At 38.0% G+C, this 17,947-nt stretch overlaps 1 protein-coding gene across 3 annotated transcripts; it reads left to right on the top strand.

Annotated features, from left to right (window-relative positions):
* The first annotated feature begins 1,277 nt into the window (after positions 1–1,277).
* Positions 1,278–17,672, top strand: usp36 (ubiquitin specific peptidase 36). 3 transcript variants are annotated; one of them, XM_038277436.1, is made up of 20 exons: positions 1,278–1,428; positions 5,667–5,932; positions 6,044–6,265; positions 7,109–7,219; positions 8,934–9,036; positions 9,124–9,191; positions 10,278–10,348; positions 10,439–10,521; positions 10,637–10,748; positions 11,973–12,113; positions 12,209–12,309; positions 12,391–12,526; positions 12,612–12,974; positions 13,323–13,547; positions 13,896–14,020; positions 14,158–14,772; positions 15,057–15,259; positions 15,721–15,909; positions 16,013–16,128; positions 17,397–17,672. In XM_038277436.1, exons 2-20 carry the CDS (start codon positions 5,680–5,682, stop codon positions 17,526–17,528), a joined length of 3,369 nt encoding a protein of 1,122 aa, XP_038133364.1. In that variant the 5' UTR covers positions 1,278–1,428; positions 5,667–5,679; the 3' UTR covers positions 17,529–17,672. The 3 variants fall into 3 exon arrangements, with proteins under 3 accessions (XP_038133364.1, XP_038133362.1, XP_038133363.1); XM_038277434.1 differs by having other exon boundaries at positions 14,101–14,772; XM_038277435.1 differs by having other exon boundaries at positions 1,319–1,439; positions 14,101–14,772.
* The last annotated feature ends 275 nt before the right edge of the window (positions 17,673–17,947 follow it).

Below are 17,947 nucleotides of genomic sequence, written 5' to 3'. Positions count from 1 at the left end.
GTTAAAAGGTAAAACACTACTGTAAAGTGTTTTAACAATGTAAAACTGCATCTGGAGAATAAATAACCAAGATCCAGCTATGGATTTTACAGTAATGGATATTTGAAAATAGCAGCAACATCAGAGATGTGCAAAATGACAGCATGTTATTCAACTGATTAGGGTAGAAACTGTGCAAAATCAGCATGAATGTAACAACTTAAGGTTGTTGGGAACAGTGGTGGTTATAGAGTCTTACTGCTGGGAGGAAGGATCTGCAATAACGTTCCCTGGTGCATTTAGTGGCTAGAATGAGTATGAACGGCAGATATCAATAACCAAATATTAAGTCATTACTATTCAGCCATTTTGTTCACACATTAAATTCTTTCCAATGTGTATATATCCAACAGAAAAGCAGCCTGCTGGCTAGAGAGTTGACATTTGCAGCTCTGAGACTCACCATATAGAGAGCCTTTGAATTTTATATAATTGGGTCTTTTGTTGGCTATGCTTATTTAAAATAAATTAAAAAGGTTTATGTTATGACTCAAGATTGTTTTGTCATAACTAAAAATACAAGAAATACAAACAGGAAATTCAGTTTCACAGTGCACTATAGGTCAGCGTAATTTGTGGTTAGATCAAAACCCTTAAGGTAAAGATTATTATTATCACAGTCTAGTGGTCATATATTATCCTTTCATACTTTCTGCTAGAGAACAGAATTCATCGCTCTATCAAAAACAATGTATTTATCTATTAGTAATTTTCTTTACACATGTCTCTAACTAAACTGTAGCAAATCGTGATCCTGTTTACTGAAGCTCTTTCTATATTATTTTTGTATGTTTCTATTTTAGAACCATAATAGATACATTTGTTTAGTAACATCTCTAAGATTCCGATGCATCTAATGAATAATGCATTTCACATGCGACCTTGCTCTCTGCGGGTAGAAAAAAATGCACATGAAGATGTGCACATAAATGAGAAATGTGATTCACTATTTTTTAAAAGACTAGTTATAATTTGGAAGGCTTTACTATCCATTTTGAGAATTACCAATGATATTTCGGATAATTGGAGATAATAGCTCCCCATAGCTTTTATATGATAACGCGGCTTGCCATTTTTTCCACACGTTTTTGCTCCTTTGTCAGAAGAACTTGTCAAGCATCCACCGCGCCGATTGCGTCAATGGTAAACAGCGAGAGTTGGAAGTCACGTGCGGCTCTCTGCCGAAGCCCAGCGTCACCCGCATCCCTGATTGGAAAACGGGTTCTCTGTGACAGCATTACCTGCGTTTTGATTGGCTTTTGATAGCTGTCACTCAAACTTGACCCCGCCCCCCGTATAATGCAGCATGGGCAAAAAATTCCAGATTCAGTAGCTACAGCTGAGGGAGCAAACTCCTGCTAGGGGGATATTTGGCCGATTAAACAAAAGGTGAGTGAAAAGTACGTGAATTCTTGTATCGCATTTTACACTTTTTTCATCGTAACGCAGGCTGTCAAAGTATAAATATATAAAGGGCTGTCAGCGACTGTTAGCATCTGGATTCCTAACGGCTAACCCACATTGCTGAGAAGACGGGGTTGTCGCCACGTTAAGTTAGCTCGCTGGCTAATTTTGATATTGCAGCTTGTTAGATACCAACACATATACGAGACTGGTTAAAAAATAAAATAAACAGAATAAAACATGTGGAAGTGTGAAGCTCCTACGTTAAACTGCCTACTTAGTTAAAAAGCAGAGGCTGAAAACTGCTGTGACGGACATTTAGCAAGCTAGCATAGAAGCTAATTAGCTGCCCCCGTGGACCAGATGGTTAACACAAGCTGCTCTGCTCTTACCTACTAGTACAGAGGTATTAGTTGAATTATTTAAACGGCTATTTAGGAAAACAAACTAATATCACTTGAATTGGCCATCAACTGTTTAAACCCAGCTTACTGTAGTAGCTTTTCATCTGTTTAAATGTTATAAAGTATGACTTAATCTAATTGCCATACTGTGAGCTCATTATGGCTCAGTTTTTAGTGTAGAAGTATAAACTTTTCTCAAACCAATTAAATACATTTGAAATAATCTAATATATGTGTTGGTAATAAAAAAAAGTACCAGACTATTCTAATTTAAAAATTGCTATTTTTAATTTTGGAGGGAAGTTTATTTAAAGCAGTTCAATAAAGAAATTTAGTCAGCCATAGTTTCAAGATAATAAGGTGTAGAAAATTATATTTTCAGCAGGTATTTGCAAATTAATCTATACTATCATTATCAAGATGATTTAATAAAACTTCAAAAATCTCAATGGATGGGATTATTTTACTGCTTTAATGGCTGCAACCATAAATGTTACAATATTTTCAAAAATTAAATGTGGACATTGTGTTGTTTGGACCTCCTATAGGTAACTAATGTATGCAGGTGTATGTGGGACTCTTTATGCAGTGACACATTTATAGCTTTCTTGATTGATTGGGTTTATTGATCTCACAGTGGAGAAATTTACTCGAACATCAGCTCAAATAGTCAAGAAGAGAAGAAGGAAGTGCCAACAGAAGGAAAAAGGTGCATGGGATATATACAGTATATACGCTAAAAAAATTGAAATCTAGATGTCATTTTTTTTCTTAAAATAAGCGCATTTGTTCTTGAATTGAGAAGGTAAGAGACATTTTGCCAATGGAACAAAACAATTTACATTTAAAATAAGAAAACATAGCTGCATTGTCTTATTTCAAGTGCATTTTATCTAAATATCTTATTTCAAGAGTAAAAATACTCATTCCATTGACAAATTATTTCATTTACCTACTTAAATTAAGGGTAAATACACTTGATTTAAGACATGTTTTGTTTTTATAGTTCTGAGTGTTTCTTTTATAGCAGGATTATTGTACAGGGTTATTACAAAGGGTGTTTACATGGTTATTTATATAGATAGATGGATGGCTGGATGTGCTGCACATTGATAGTTTTATTTATTGATTAGTTTGTGTGCACAAGAGGATTATTCTAAACCTCGAACAGTAAATTTTTGCAAAGTACTTAATCCTTCCCTCCCAAATTTTTTTGGAGCCTTTTTAGTAAAATTTAATAAATATCTATTAAGAAATATTTCTCCAATTAAATGATCCCAAGATAACACATGTAGGTTATGATAGCTGCAACAGGTTGAGATGAATCTAATGGTATATTTTATGTCTCTTAATTCACATTGAAATCTTATTATTATTTATGTTTTTTTTATCTCTATAATTATTTGGAGAAATTGTAGTTATTTCAAAAATGGTTCACCCTTATGTGGTGAGTAGGATAGTTTCTTTTACCTATTAATGAAAACAAATCATACAAATCCTAAAATAAAATCAGCTTAAGGTTTTTTTTCTATTTTATTTAGTAAATAGTTTTAAAAAGTCATAATGACCAAGTGATAAAGATGCAGTCAGAAATGACCCCGAGTCATCTACACGGGAATGTTAACAGGTTAGATTTTATCATTCAGTTGATAAAAGATCAGAATTGGACAATTTTCCTTTGATTTGCTTCAGATTTTGATTATATGCTTTTTTAGGAATTCGCATTTGTTGGATGCAGAGCTGCTACATCCAAAAGCAGCCTGCAGTTGGTTCATTTGCTGATAGTGTTATAATTGGTGCTCATAGAAAGCTACTTATCAGCAAATTGTTGTTGTAACATGGCTGTTTTAATCTCATCCTTCAGTTTTGTATTTTACACATATATTTATTTAAAAATTATTTTATCCAACTGCAAGTTTTTTTTAGATGTTCATAAAATTTGATATTTAAATCAACTGCAATAATGTTGATATGTTTTATGCCCAATCAGGTTGAACTAATAGTCCTCTTACTATCACAGCTGGAAAGTGGGGTTTGTAAAATAGCACCTACTTTTTGTTATTTGTTCTTGAATCTTTCAACACTCTGTACCTGCAGCACACTCTAACTTCTCCATATGAATTTAGGCTAAACTGTCTGCTTGAATCAATAACTGATCATGTAAGTCTGAGTGTTTGTCTTATAAATGTTCAATGCATTTTACTAAGGGTGTTCTCGTTATTCTGATTCAGCTTAAACCCCCATATTATTCTTAAACAATCAGAAAACAATAACAGACATGAGAAACCAGTATTAAAAAGTATTGAGGGGGGAAAAAGCATTATATAGTATATTTATGTATTTGATGTTGGCTGGTACTGATAGTAGGAAAAGATTATTTGCAAAGATGTTTAATAATTTTGATGGTTGTAGCTTGGATTGTGTCCCAGAGTTCCCAGTGTAATATCAAGATGTGCTATATTGTTGTGGGGGAAAAAAAAAAACTCCTTTGATTTGAACCGATTACATTCATTCAACTCCAGGACATAAGCCAGTAAGGTTTTCAACCTCCTCGTCTCCCTCTGCTGACGCAGAGTTTAGTGTATGAGATGCTAAAGCTCCGAGAAAGCGATGGAAATAGTAATTAAGAAAAAAAGCAGAGTTTCACCTCAACATTTACTGATTATGTTGTCATTCAGCTTTATCCTAATATGATCCATTTCTACTTATGAATGTCTTCCTTTGAAGGTAGTTTAGGGTTATGCCAGCTGTCTTAGAGTGCAGTGCATATCCAATCATGTTGATGATGCATCACTGGTTAGTTTAGAATAACTAGTATTCTTGAGTGTTCAGATTTCTGGACCTTGGGGGATGTAAATGCCCAAACATAACCTAAGTTATGGAGAAAAACTTGCACGTGTGGCACAAGGCAATGCTTCCTTCTACATAATTCCTGTGAGGTGTCTGTGCTACCTACTATCACTGCACCATCTAGTTTATATCTCCCAAAGGCTGTGAACTGCCATAATGTATTTCAGCTGAGAGCTATCTTTTAGTCCACACCAGTTTTCCTGCATTTCATCAAAGTCCCCCCTCTGCAGTTAGCTGGGTCCCCACAGGCTCCGTTCCTGTTACTTGGATCAGTATCAGCTGCATGGGAAGGTCAGGCTGTCCTTGTATGATCAGCCCTCCTTCTGCTTGATGACGCCACTGCCCACTCTGAGCATCATTTCTGTGTGTCATCTGCACAAGCCACTTTTCCCGTTGAGTGTTTAATAAATTTACAGTGTCTTACTTACACAAGCAATTGAATTAAGAGGGGGGTGCTGCTGCTCAGTTTTCTCTCTTATAAGTATTGAATCTTTGTTTTTGGTCAAAATAAATGCACATGATTTTAATCCTAGAGCATTTGCTCTACAAGGTACACTCAAAATCTAATTTGTTTTTATGCAACCAGGTGCTGCAAGTGTCGATGTGTCTACTCTTAAAAGTAATTTAAATGCAGCATGACAGCCGCAGTTAACGCCTCACGATGAGCTGCAAAAGCTCATTGTCGTCCTAGCAACATGTTTGTAACATCTGATGCCTTCTGTGACTGTAGAGGACAGCTGCCATGAGCCAGCTGGCTCCTCACATCCATTCAGTGTTTGTCTCTCATAAACACTGCTTCCGAATCTGAAATCAATCTAAAAACAAGTGGTAAAGAGATAAATTTGGCATCTTTTTTTTCTGCAAGCAATTTATTTCCAAACCTCTTAAGACTCTCATTCAAACCAGATGCCTTTATAAAGAGGATCCCTCCCACTCCTCTGAAATGTTGCTGTTTTTGTTTCTTTGCAGTAATGTTCCAACGATGCCGATAGTAGATAAACTCAAGGAGGCGTTAAAGCCCGGTCGGAAAGAGACGGGTGACGACGGTGACCTGAACAAGCTGCTGGCTTCTTCTGCCAAGAAGGTGCTTCTGCAGAAAATAGAGTTTGAGCCTGCCAGCAAGGGTTTCTCCTACCAGCTGGACAGCCTAAAGAACAAGTATGTGATCCTCAATCCCAGAACCGAGGGCGCTACGGGGCAGAAAGCAGCAGAGCCTGCTCAAATAAAGAGGCAAGGTGAGATTTCAAAGGAAGCTGAGTATCCTACAGTTTATTTGTTTAGATATATCATTTTAAGATAAAAGTTCAGTCATTGAGTTCTTGTGCTGTGTTGTCCTCCTCCTTCAGCCTCTGAAAATGTGATCAGCAGCCATGGTGATGGGATCCCAGCCCCTCAGAAAATGCTTTTTCCTGCGAACAAGCTCAACCTTAAATGGGAGCGGGCTTACAGGGTGGGAGCTGGTCTTCACAACCTTGGAAACACCTGCTTCCTCAACTCCACCGTTCAGTGTCTCACCTACACCCCTCCGCTTGCCAACTACTTGCTCTCTAAGGAGCACAGTCGGGCCTGTAAGTACTTTTTATTTAGAGAAGTTGTGCTTTTATTAAAGCAAAGCAAAATCTAAATGCAATGCCATGTTTGAGTTTTCCTTTATCCTAAAGAATAGTATACTTCGGCTATTTCTTTTTTTAATTGTCCCAAATGTTAGAAACAATCGTTTAATTCCCCTTTACAGTTGCATTTAACTAAATTAGGGTAATATTAAATAAGCTAGATTCTTCAAGTAATTCTTTTATAAATGTAAAGGTAATTTTTAGGGTTATTTCCCACAGTGATGTATTTTGTTGTTTCCAGTTGCCTTTGCTAGTTATGTAATACTGAAAATCCAGTCTTAAAATATAACTGTTGCATTAAAAAGTGATTATTTATTATTTGTAAATACAGAAAGCTTATGCTATACTCTACACACATGTCCAATCATTGACACCTGACACAAGTAGGAAAAGCCACCGATGATTATTGCTGAAGAATGTAGCTCTTCAGAATGCTGTATTTAAGCACACTATTAGAAAGTTTAGTGGAAGGAAAATCTTCTAAAACTCCCTTCACAGGCTGCAGATTTATCTATATTTACATAATGCAAATGATCCAATTTTAAATAAAAATATTTTTGCTTATTTCTAGATCGTTTTTCCAGTGTAGTACCTCCACATATGACAGTTTTTTTTTTGTTTTGTTTTTTATAGCTGGGTTATTTCAAAGGGCGTTTACATGTGTATTTATATAGATAGATTATTCAATCAAATAAAAAAGGAATTCTTCCTAATCAATTATTTAATAAGAAACTGTTTTCTTAAAATTTATATTCAAATTGGATTTAAATGTGTTTTTGTGATTTCTATTTGTTTTAGGCCACCAGTCGGGCTTCTGTATGATCTGTGTAATGCAGAACCACATCATCCAAGCCTTCGCTAACACAGCCAACGCCATTAAGCCCGTCTCATTCATCAGAGACCTGAAAAGTAAGACCAGTCAGTCAGCACTACATGCCTCTGTCTGAGCAGTCATGCTTTGCATTTTCAGAGTAGGCGGAGCCTATTCTGACATGTGGCGGAAACCATTTGGAGCTGCAGCAAATTACTTGAGTCGGTGGAAGTTTTGCATTAGCATACTGTAGTTTCACTAAAGTAAATCAGAATATCCCATTTTATGTATTTAAGATATTAAATGAACTGAACATGACCAGTGTTTACATGCCCTGTGGCTTATTCGGAACAGAAGCAGGTCAACATGCGCTTTATGTTTCCCGAAACTGAACATAAAATAACAAATGGTGCTTCAACGCTAAGAAAACAACCAATAGAGAAGTGTGTGGTTCTGTGTGTTCTGGTCACGGTTCCTATAGCGATTCAAACATTAATTCTTTCATTATTTAAGGTACTACTATTTAAAATGGAGCAGGTGTTACCCCACGAGTCATTAGATGGACGCCATTAGAACTGTTTAAGGACATAAACCACCTGAATCCATTCACAATATTGATTGGTCTGTTTCCTTGATACATTTTATTGTAATCAAGTCTTTATTTTAATGACTTAGGTAAACGTGCCTATTGCAGTCCAGAACCTTTCTTCCTCTGCTTTCTCCTCATGTGCTGCTGCAACCTTGTCTCTACCTTCTGCACCTCCCTCTCTCTCTCTCTCTCCCCTCTTTGCCTCCTTCCCCAATGCCCTTTCAGTCTCCTTGTGACTGCAGGCTTAGAGGAGCTGCTTTAGCACAAAATGTGCGAGCCACCTGCTTCTCCTCCCCTCCACCTGGGCTCAAATCTACCTTTATTTATGCAGCTTCTTTAAAAGCCCTAAAGGCTCAAATAATTAGTCTGTCTTTGAAGAGAATCGGCCTCCAAAAACATAAGTTGTCTCCATTTAATCACCTTAAAGACAGGAAAAGCGCTCTGTAACAGATCTGCAGTGGCTATACCAATAAGTTATTCATTAAAAAAACACAAACCTATGACTCTCCCCCAGCTAATTTCTTCCCTTCTCTGCTGTAAGTGCCCAAGATTAGTCATAAGTGCATTGTGTCTTATTGCTTTTTCCCACTCCAATGTGACTCAGATCTGCATTAGTGAGTGATGCTCTGGTTCTGGGAATGTGATGATGACCACATTAGAAATCTGCCAGCTTAAAGTCTCCCATTTTTCCATTAGGAGACCACAGAAGGACAGACTTTGTAGCTACATTAGCCCTAATGCAGGGCTTTAGGTTGGATGGGATGCAATTTTATGAAAGCAACTGACTAAATGCCTTTTTTTAAATTGGAAATGACTGTTAAAGCTGCTGAGAATGATTAAAATCATCTTTATTCGCCTATTAAAGAACATATGTTCATTAGACCAACTGACTTCAATAGTATGAGAATAGGTTGTAAACCATCCGTTACCTTAGTTTTTATTTTAGTTAAAGTATATATTTTTTCTGTGTGTGTGTTTTGCGGAGATTTATTTTTAGAGAATTAGCATGAAGTCACAACAAAGATTTATTTCTTAGCAGCTTGTATCTCTATTTCTTCATTAGTGATCAACTCATTCCGCGAGTCTCCCTTTTTACTTGTGTACACCTTTCTCTTGTTTTCTTAAACTCGACATAATAAAAGTAATTTTTTTAAAATAATGAATAAAATTGATAAAACAAATTAAAGTGTCAAAGCTGTAAAATGCTTCTTTGTTTCTTGTAGAAATTGCTCGACATTTTCGCTTTGGAAGCCAAGAAGACGCCCATGAATTTCTGCGATATACCATCGATGCCATGCAGAAAGCCTGTCTCAATGGATACCCCAAGTATGTTTATTTATTTACATTATTTGAGTTTTCTGGCTCTGTAAGCTGCTTTGTGGTTTATAACCTTCTTTCTTCCTGTTTTCTTAGACTCGATAGGCAGACTCAAGCCACAACACTCGTTCATCAGATCTTTGGAGGTTACCTCAGGTCTAGAGGTAATTTTTTGCTTTGTTTTCTTCACACATTTAGCGCCCTGCAAAAAATATTAAAGTTTAAGGAGCTTTGATGTTAAGTCAAGCTGCAACCAGGACCCTCTGCATATTTTGGGTTTTTCAGTGATGGGCTGTCTTTATTTTTGTTTTATGTTTTAATAATAAGCTTGCCGTTGATTAACAGTCACACCTTCTATCTAGATACTAAATGGAACCTCATTTTGCTGCAGCTTCATCTCTTAGTCTTATTGGATAACTTTTTACTAGCTTGGCAAACGTAGTCGGGAATATTATAGACCACTTAGCTCCATCAGTCTTTTCCTCAACTGCGATGACCTTCCCTGTTCATGCTAAACAGATGAAACCCCACAGTATTATGCTGCCACTTTCATGTTAAAAAATAATTTTAGAGCAAATTTTATATAGGAAGTTCAGTCTTGGTTTTATCTTACTAGAGTGCTAGCTAGAGTCTAAATGAAAAATGGGTTGGCTTATAATTTTGGGCTGAGATTATTATTGTTGTTATTTTTTATTTTTTTTGTTGTTGTTTTAAAAATATATGCTATTGGTAAATTACCTTACCTATGCTATGTTCTCTGTTGCTCCAAGCATTACCAAGAACTTGCTTTTGACTTTTTCTAAGATGTTGAACCCTTTATTGTTATATTGATTGGGTTTTAGAATAACGTGTTCTAAATAATATTTAGCTCCACAACCATCAGATTGGAACTAAAATAGGTAATTTAACCACCTGTATTGCTTTTCTTCAATTTCCTCAGTAGGCCCTTCTTTTATGTTGTTTTTTCCTCATCAAACTCCAGTGAAAACATTGAAACCTGTTATTGTAGCATGTCACTTTAAGTAAAAGTTCAGTGTGAATACTTTCCCCATGAACTGGAGATTTCATCCAAAGTTAAATTCCTCATGAGTAAAACACATAGTTTGCAATAAAGCTTTTCTGATTCTGGTTTCCTTGTTGCCTCTAAATCATATTTTTCTTTGCTTTCGAGGATGTGAATCTTTGATTGCACCTTATTTATCCTGGAATCGTTCTCAGAATAAGATTGTATTTTTCTTTCTGCCCTTCAGTGAAATGCTCCATCTGCAAGAGCGTGTCAGACACATACGACCCTTACCTCGACATTGCTGTAGAGATCCGGGTTTGTTGCACTTTTTAATGACGCCTTTATTTCCATATAGATGAAAATGTCAATTGGCATCTTATTAAATATGTGTGTTGTGTCTTTTAGCAAGCAGCAAACATAGTACGAGCCCTGGAGCTGTTTGTCAAACCAGACGTTCTGAGTGGGGAGAATGCCTACATGTGTGCCAAGTGAGTACCTTGTGTTTAACTTGCTTGGAAATACCCGAAGGGTTTGAGGAAATGTTGGACTTAAATTGCAAACATGGATTCTGGAAAGAGGTGATTCTAAATGAACTCTCTTCAGGTGCAAAAAGAAAGTGCCAGCCACCAAGCGCTTCACCGTCCACCGAACCTCGAACGTCCTCACCCTTTCTTTGAAGAGGTTTGCCAACTTTAGTGGAGGAAAAATCACTAAGGTTAGCAGCACTTTTTCTTTTATTATTGTTATAATACTTTGGAAATGTATTAAATAGGTGATGGGATTAATAAAGGGAGATGGATGGTTTAAGAGAGCAACAGAAAAATATTAAATATGCACAGCTGTTTTTTTTAGAAGGATTTTTATCTTGATCAGCCTCAGCCAGCAGGTCAGAAACTTTAAAAATCAGAAATTTAATTGAATTAATTGATCCAGGTTGTGCTGAAAACTATAGGAAGGAATCCTAATGCATTATATAACTTTGATGGGACTTTTATTAAATGTTTTCCAAAGCATGGGCCCATACGTGTGCTGTAAAGTTTCTGTATTTAGGGGTTTGAATTTGTTTTTTAAACCTGATCCATGTGTGTCTCTTACACCTATGCTGTCATTTGTAGTTTTTCCATTATCTTCAATGTCAAATATTTAATTTTAAGTATGCAATTTTTTATTTTTTTTTATAACTCCTCAGTTTTACTTCTCTTTGAAGTGTTTTGCCCATTCATTTAGTCATTTAGTTTTTATTTTTATTCTTTTTCATGTTTAATAGTTTTTATATATGATAACATGATATTTCCTATACTCTTTAATATACATGTTTGCGTTTGACACTGACATACCTGAGTCCACCAACTGTGGGATAATGAAGGGATATGCTATTCTGCTCTACTCTATGCATACCAAAATGTTTACTACACCTCCTTGTCCCACCGTCTGCAGTTAGAGGAGTCAGGACACACACAGAGCAGGCAGGATGCAGTAGCCACCCAGGACACATTCATCACACCTTGTGTCGCCCATTGGGGGCGTCCCAATTACAGGACCCAGAACAGCCACCTCAAGCAACAAAGGCCTGCCGTGTTCTTACCTTTTTAAATATTCTGTCATATAATTGGTCCTACCTGCTATCAGTGGGGCCATACATGCTTAGAAAAAATGTTTTTAACATATTCATTCCGTAAAAATTCAAAAAATATCCACTGGACTTGGTTTTTTTAACGTATTAAAAATTAGCGTTAAGTGGAACTGGTATCAGCAGGTCAAAGTTTTTATTCATTTATTTAGTTGTCATATGGGGTCTGTTAAATTTTGAAAATCAACCACCGTAGTGTAAACCAGCCTTTACTAGAGCTGTTTATTCCAAGACCCAGTCGTTAATATTCTGATTGGTGAATAAATGGACGGATGGTTTTATGAATTTTTTATTTTCTTTTGTTTATAGGAAGTTGGTTATCCAGAATTCCTAAACATCCGCCCGTACATGTCTCAGAGCTCGGGCGACCCAGTTATGTACGGTTTATATGCAGTCTTGGTGCATTCTGGCTACAGCTGTCATGCTGGTCACTATTACTGCTATGTGAAGGTAGGCTTAAAATATGAGTGGATGTCCTTATTTTGTTTTATATTTAAAGGAAATTATACCTTGTTTAAATTTAATTCTTCCTACTCTCCTTATAGGCGAGTAATGGGCAGTGGTACCAAATGAATGATTCAATAGTGCACTCCAGTAACATCAAAGTGGTTTTAAACCAGCAGGCTTATGTGCTTTTCTACCTGAGGTAAGACAAATAAGACCGATCAAAACGGATGTCTGTACAGGGACTGTATTCAATTATTTTCCATGTGATTGTATAATGAAGGATCCCCGAGTCCAAGAAGAATGCAGATGGGCAGAGCATCAAACAGGGAATGTTGCATGGCAAGAACAGTGCGTCATCCGAGCAGATAAAGAGGGCCAGCCTAAATGGGCCTCTGTCTTCGCCGCAAGATAGTAAGGTATTAGAACATTGTCTGAAATAGTCTCATCCAGCTTCTTTTTCATCTCAATGGGAATGAGTTGCCTTCAATTAACTCTCTACAGAAACTGGAGCCTGCACAGCTGCGTAAGATCCACTCTATGGACGGCGGCCTGGGTTTGCCCATTTCAAGGAACGGCGTCACCTCTCAGCCGCAGCCCAGACTCTCACACTGGACGTCGTCCTCCAATGGCACGGCCAAGGTGCCAGGTGGACCGACGGTCATAGAGGAGCCTTTCAAGAAGGTTAACAAGCCCTCTCCTCAGAGCCAGGCGCAGTCCCGCAGCACCACGCCGACGCCTCCTAACAACGGGGTTGGGAGGACGGAGGGGGAGAAAAAACAGAGCAGCGACGGCAGAGGGATGGCAGCATCTACCTCATTGAAGTCCTTATCTGACTCTTCCTCAGCTGACACCTCTGACTCAAAGGTAGAATAGCCACAGAAAATGATTTCATTTAAAGGTTGAAGTGTGATTTGGCTAGAAAATGGATCACACTATGACTTTTTCATGTTGGCCTCTATCTGTAATTATTGATTTGTTTTTTTATTTTTTTAAACAAAAACAGGGAAAGCTTTAAATTGTAACTTAAATCCTATTTATACGTAGCTTTTTATCTTTATTGTCTCATGATGCTGGTCAAATTATGACTAGAGCCTTCCAGAAAACAAAATTACACAAATCTAACTGCTAAAGCTCAACATATTTAGGTGTGGACGTTAGACGTTAGGTAACAGAAACAGGAGCTGAACCTACAGTCTGCTTTCCTTTGGCCAGGAGTCTGTGGGTCCAAAGAGTGAACCAGTGAGAGACACACCCTCTACTCCTCGTAAGGGGTCCAGTAGATTGGGATCTCCGGCCCGCAGCGTGGAGCGCTCTCAGAGCACAGAGGAGCAGAAGACGGGTAAATTAAAACCCCCGCCACTCAACAACATCTCATCTGAAGCCACCAGCACCATGTCCCCACCTCCTGCCAAGAAACTGGCTCTCTCAGCCAAGAAGGTACGTTTTTTGTTATTTATTGTTTTTAATTCCTGACTAAAAATCAAGACAAATATTTAATTTTTTTCTGGTTTATGTATTAAATAATTTCACCTGCTGTATCTGTCTAATCAACCATGTTAGATTTTCTCTTCTTTTTCTTTAGCTCCTCTTTTTTTCTAACCATTTCTAATTCTTCTCTGCCACACCCTTTCTTCCTTGCATTCATCTGTCCATCCTCTCCCGCCCTCCCTTCAACACCTGTTTTCCTGATATGATTTTTCATTTTTTATTTATTTATTTTTTTTGTCACACTCATGGCTATTTTTCTTTAGACCACCAAGTTTTTATTTATGTCAATAACTGCAGGCTTACAGTCAGAGTCTGAGCAACATTGATGCTCCACGCCATTCGCCAAAGCTGGAGCCCACCGACCCCATGCATCGCAATCAACTTAAATCCCCTGCCATCGCCTCAGCCAATCATAATGACAGGTATTTCAAAATCTAGATTATTTGTCTTGATTCCTAAATGTCTTGCTCTGGAGCTATATTTTTGTTCATTTTCTTTCCAGAGTCAGTCCATCAAATCCTCCTAAAGCCCAGTTATCACCTTTTGCCCCCTCATGTAGACCGTTAGCACAGAAGAGCCCTCAGAAACAGCCACTTTTCTCCACGTCGCAAAAACCAAAAGCCAGCCTTTCCCACAAAACCAATGGCCTTCACAGTCCGAACCTTCTGAGACCCAAGTCTTCCAGCAACCTCAGCCCCGCAGCTCAAGAGCCAGACCTCGACCCTCTGGCTCCAAATGTCAGCCCAAAGAAAAAGAAGAAGAGACGGCACTCTGAGGTGGAGGGTGACACTGAGAATTTTACATCTCTAGAAACACAACCAGCCCCCACAGAGTCGGTGCATGAGAAAAAGAGCAAAAGGAAGAAGAAGAGGAAGCGAAAACATGAAGGGGATGATGGAGAACAAGCAAAAGGGAGGGACTGCATTCAGTCTCATTTGGAGGGATCTAATCAAGAGGAAGATTGGTGTCAGAGTGGCTTATGGAGTCTAACGTCTCATTCGGAAGTGGAAACCTCAAAGCAAGCGGTTCCACTTTCTCCCACTAGCCCGAAGCAGAGCGAGTCGATTCAGGAGGAACAGGAAGCTGACCCTGTGAGGAAAAAGAAGAAGAAGAGGAGACTTAAACTGGAGGAGGATCTGCAGAAAATAAACTCTTCCTGCTCCGCATCAGAAAGGTGAGTACATATTTTTAAAGTTATGTCATCAGTTTTTTTTATTAGGTTTTCTATATCGAACTGTCAGCTTGATCATCCACTTTGGCTTTCAGCAAGCTTTAAGCACTGCTTTAAACTCACGCCCCTGCTAGAGTTGAAAAATTACTCAGCTCTTCATAAAGTGCTGTGCATCAGCTGCTCCTCTTTATAAATGTTTAATTCGCCGTGCCTCGTAAATTGGAAGATGCAGGCAGATATGTTGCCTTTTCATGGATTTGTAACAAATCTGCTTTGTGCTTCAACAGGGATCCTGAGATGAAACCTATAGATACGTCTAATGATGTAGAAGATTTAGCGAAGATAAACATTAAATTGAAAAAGAAGAAGAAGAAGAAAAAGCTAAATGCGTTGCAAGAGGAGAGAAAAGGTTCTGAAGATGAGTCGGCAGAAGAACCTGTCTTCAAAAAGATCTCCACTGAGGACAGGAAAGTTTCCAAAGAAAGTACAGGTGAGCTTTAAGAGCTTTAAATTCTGTGTTAATGCTTATGATTCATCTTTAACAAATTTGAAAGTTATTGTAAGGAATCACATTTCCCCTAAAAGCTTTTTTAACAATATGGTTTTTGAATTTTTCTCTACCATAGAGTAAAATCAATTTATACTCAATTTTGGAAAACAACAAAACTCTTTGTCTATGTTGATTTCTCATGGCAACCATAATAAAAAATGTAAAATTGATCTCTCCAAATGTGATTATTATTAATTGTTTCCTGTTCAGGTTTGATTAGTGTTTAGTTTTATATACCTTTGATTGTGATTGGCTGTATTGTGCGGCACCTTTTGGCCAAAATGTTAAAAAATTAACAACGCTGGTGTTGTGATCCAGCTTTGAACCAAAGGATAATTGCTCACTATGTTTTACCAGGCAGCACATCATCTGAGTTCCTTTTTCTTTCTGATGATCTTAAGCCTCAGTGGTGGTGTGGGACAGTCAGGTGAAAGACGGCTACAAACACAGCAAGGCGCCAGCGGCTGGTGGAAGTGCTTCAGTGAAAAGCTCCGTCCACGTTGCTCCTGCTGCCTGGGATGGGAAGAAGAGCAGTGATGTTGTGGAAGAGCTACTCAAGAACTCCACGGATAAAGCCTATGGAGTGAAAGGTGAGACAGGGCTGTGTGAAATGAAGTCACGAGGTTGGGACTTAGATTTCGAGGCGTTTTAACAGGTTTTTTATTGTTTTTTGGGGTTTTTTTTTTTATCCAGTCCTCAGCTGGGATGGTGAAGTCTCAGCTGTCAGTAAGGATGCGATCGAAGACGTCCGTAGTGCCATGTGTGACACAGTGATTGACGAGTGGGATGAGGACTTTGACAGAGGAAAGGTATGGAAAGAATGAACGCAAATAAGAGTTGAACAGAGGCTCTCAGTAGCTGAAACATCCCTCTATGGTTTTTTTAATTCCCTAACATAACCTTACGTTTTACGTATGCAATCCATCCTAAATTGGTGAAATTCATTGACCAAAGTTAAATAAGCAGTGTTTGTTAGCAGCCTTTAGTGAGCTGTGTCAATCTAGGAAAGGACCAAGATCACACTTTATGAAGAGCTGCTCTCAAATAAACGCACGCCACTTTAACACTCCTGACTGACAGGATTTAACTGAAGCCCAACACCACCAGACACTTTTTAACTTTAAGAGCCATATTTCTAGGTAATGACTACTTTAAAAGAAGAGAAGTCATGACTACATAACTATGAAGAACTGATGCTTTGTTAAAGGCCCCTTTGTTTTCAGTTAGACATTCAGTCCCATATTCTACTACATTTGAAGATGAAATATATTAACAATGAGGCCCCAGAGCAGGTTTTTGTTATTTGTGCTTTAGAATTCCTCTCTGATTAGGTGGACATATTTATCAAAAACCTCCTCATTCACCCCTCCTGGGTTAGCTGTTTCCTTGCCCCGTCCTTCTTAAGGCTGCGCCCCCACAACCCTCAGCCATGACAACCAGTCAGAGTTCGTAAAGATAGCGGCTACGGGTTTGGAATAGTACATCAGATAAAAGTCGTAGCTTGACCAATGGGCTGCTACACTCTGGATAACTTATTTCCTCAGTTTGCACAAAGGGAAATTTTTTTTAAACACATTAACTATGATGTAAAGGCAATGATTTAGAGGAGAACCTCCTACAGAGGCCAATGAGGACCATTTTTCCAATTTCACCATAAAATTGAGGACCAGTTGTTGCAAAGTGAGGACACTTTGCTGATCCTCACATGCTATTTTGCTGATGGTTAGGTGTAGGGTTAAGGTGTCAACTGGGTTAGGGTTAGGTATGAATGGTAATGGTGAGTTTTACGGAAAAAAAGATAATAAAAAAAAAAAAAAATATATATATATATATATATATATATATATATATATTAGTTTTAATGCTGTAACTCTGTCAACACTGCCAGCTACTTCTGTCAAACTCCAGTCATACAACTTAAGCCGTCTCTTCCTCAACACGCATAAATCAATTAATCAGTTCATTGGCTGTCTAATTCCCATCTGTTTAACCCAACAGTTTAGACAGTCACAGGATGGCTGCGAGTTAAACGCCCCTGCCTAATCCATAATTTCACCTCCTTTGTTTCAATGCTCAGGTGAAGAAAGTAAAGAACTATAAAAGGGAGAAGTGGAGAAGCAGCAGCAGCATCTTCCAGAAGATCCAGGACAGGCGGAACAAGTGGTCGGTATCGTTCGGGGCCAAGCGAATTTTTGGAGCGCGGCGCTGAGGTTTTGCTGACGAGAAAGTTGGACTTCTACACTGTACACCAAATCGCCAGTTCCTCCTGTTTTCATCTTCGTCTTATTTAGAACAATATGTTTCACAAGCAGCCAGACCTACAGTAGGAAATGTGAAAATTGGCTAGTTTGATGAAAATAACAAACAAAATATTTTTGTTAGAACAGTTGTTAAGTGTCCATGTGTTTTGGACTTAACTCTGTTTAAAAACTGCTATAAGATGATAAAGACACTGTAATATTAAAGAGCTTTTGCTCTTAATTCTTGGGCTGTTGTTCAACTTCTTGTGATCTCTGCAGGCATAAGGGCTCTAAGGTTAAGACCATAAAGAAGTGACCTTTGTTTTAACCCTTCTCCTTGATGTATTTCTCAATACCAAATCATACCAGACATTTTAATTTCAGTTTT

The sequence above is a fragment of the Cyprinodon tularosa genome, unplaced genomic scaffold (genome assembly GCF_016077235.1).
Source record: "Cyprinodon tularosa strain WSP-4 unplaced genomic scaffold, ASM1607723v1 ctg131, whole genome shotgun sequence".
Taxonomy (NCBI): Eukaryota; Metazoa; Chordata; class Actinopteri; order Cyprinodontiformes; family Cyprinodontidae; genus Cyprinodon; species Cyprinodon tularosa.
This window is presented reverse-complemented; position numbering and strand designations above follow the sequence as displayed.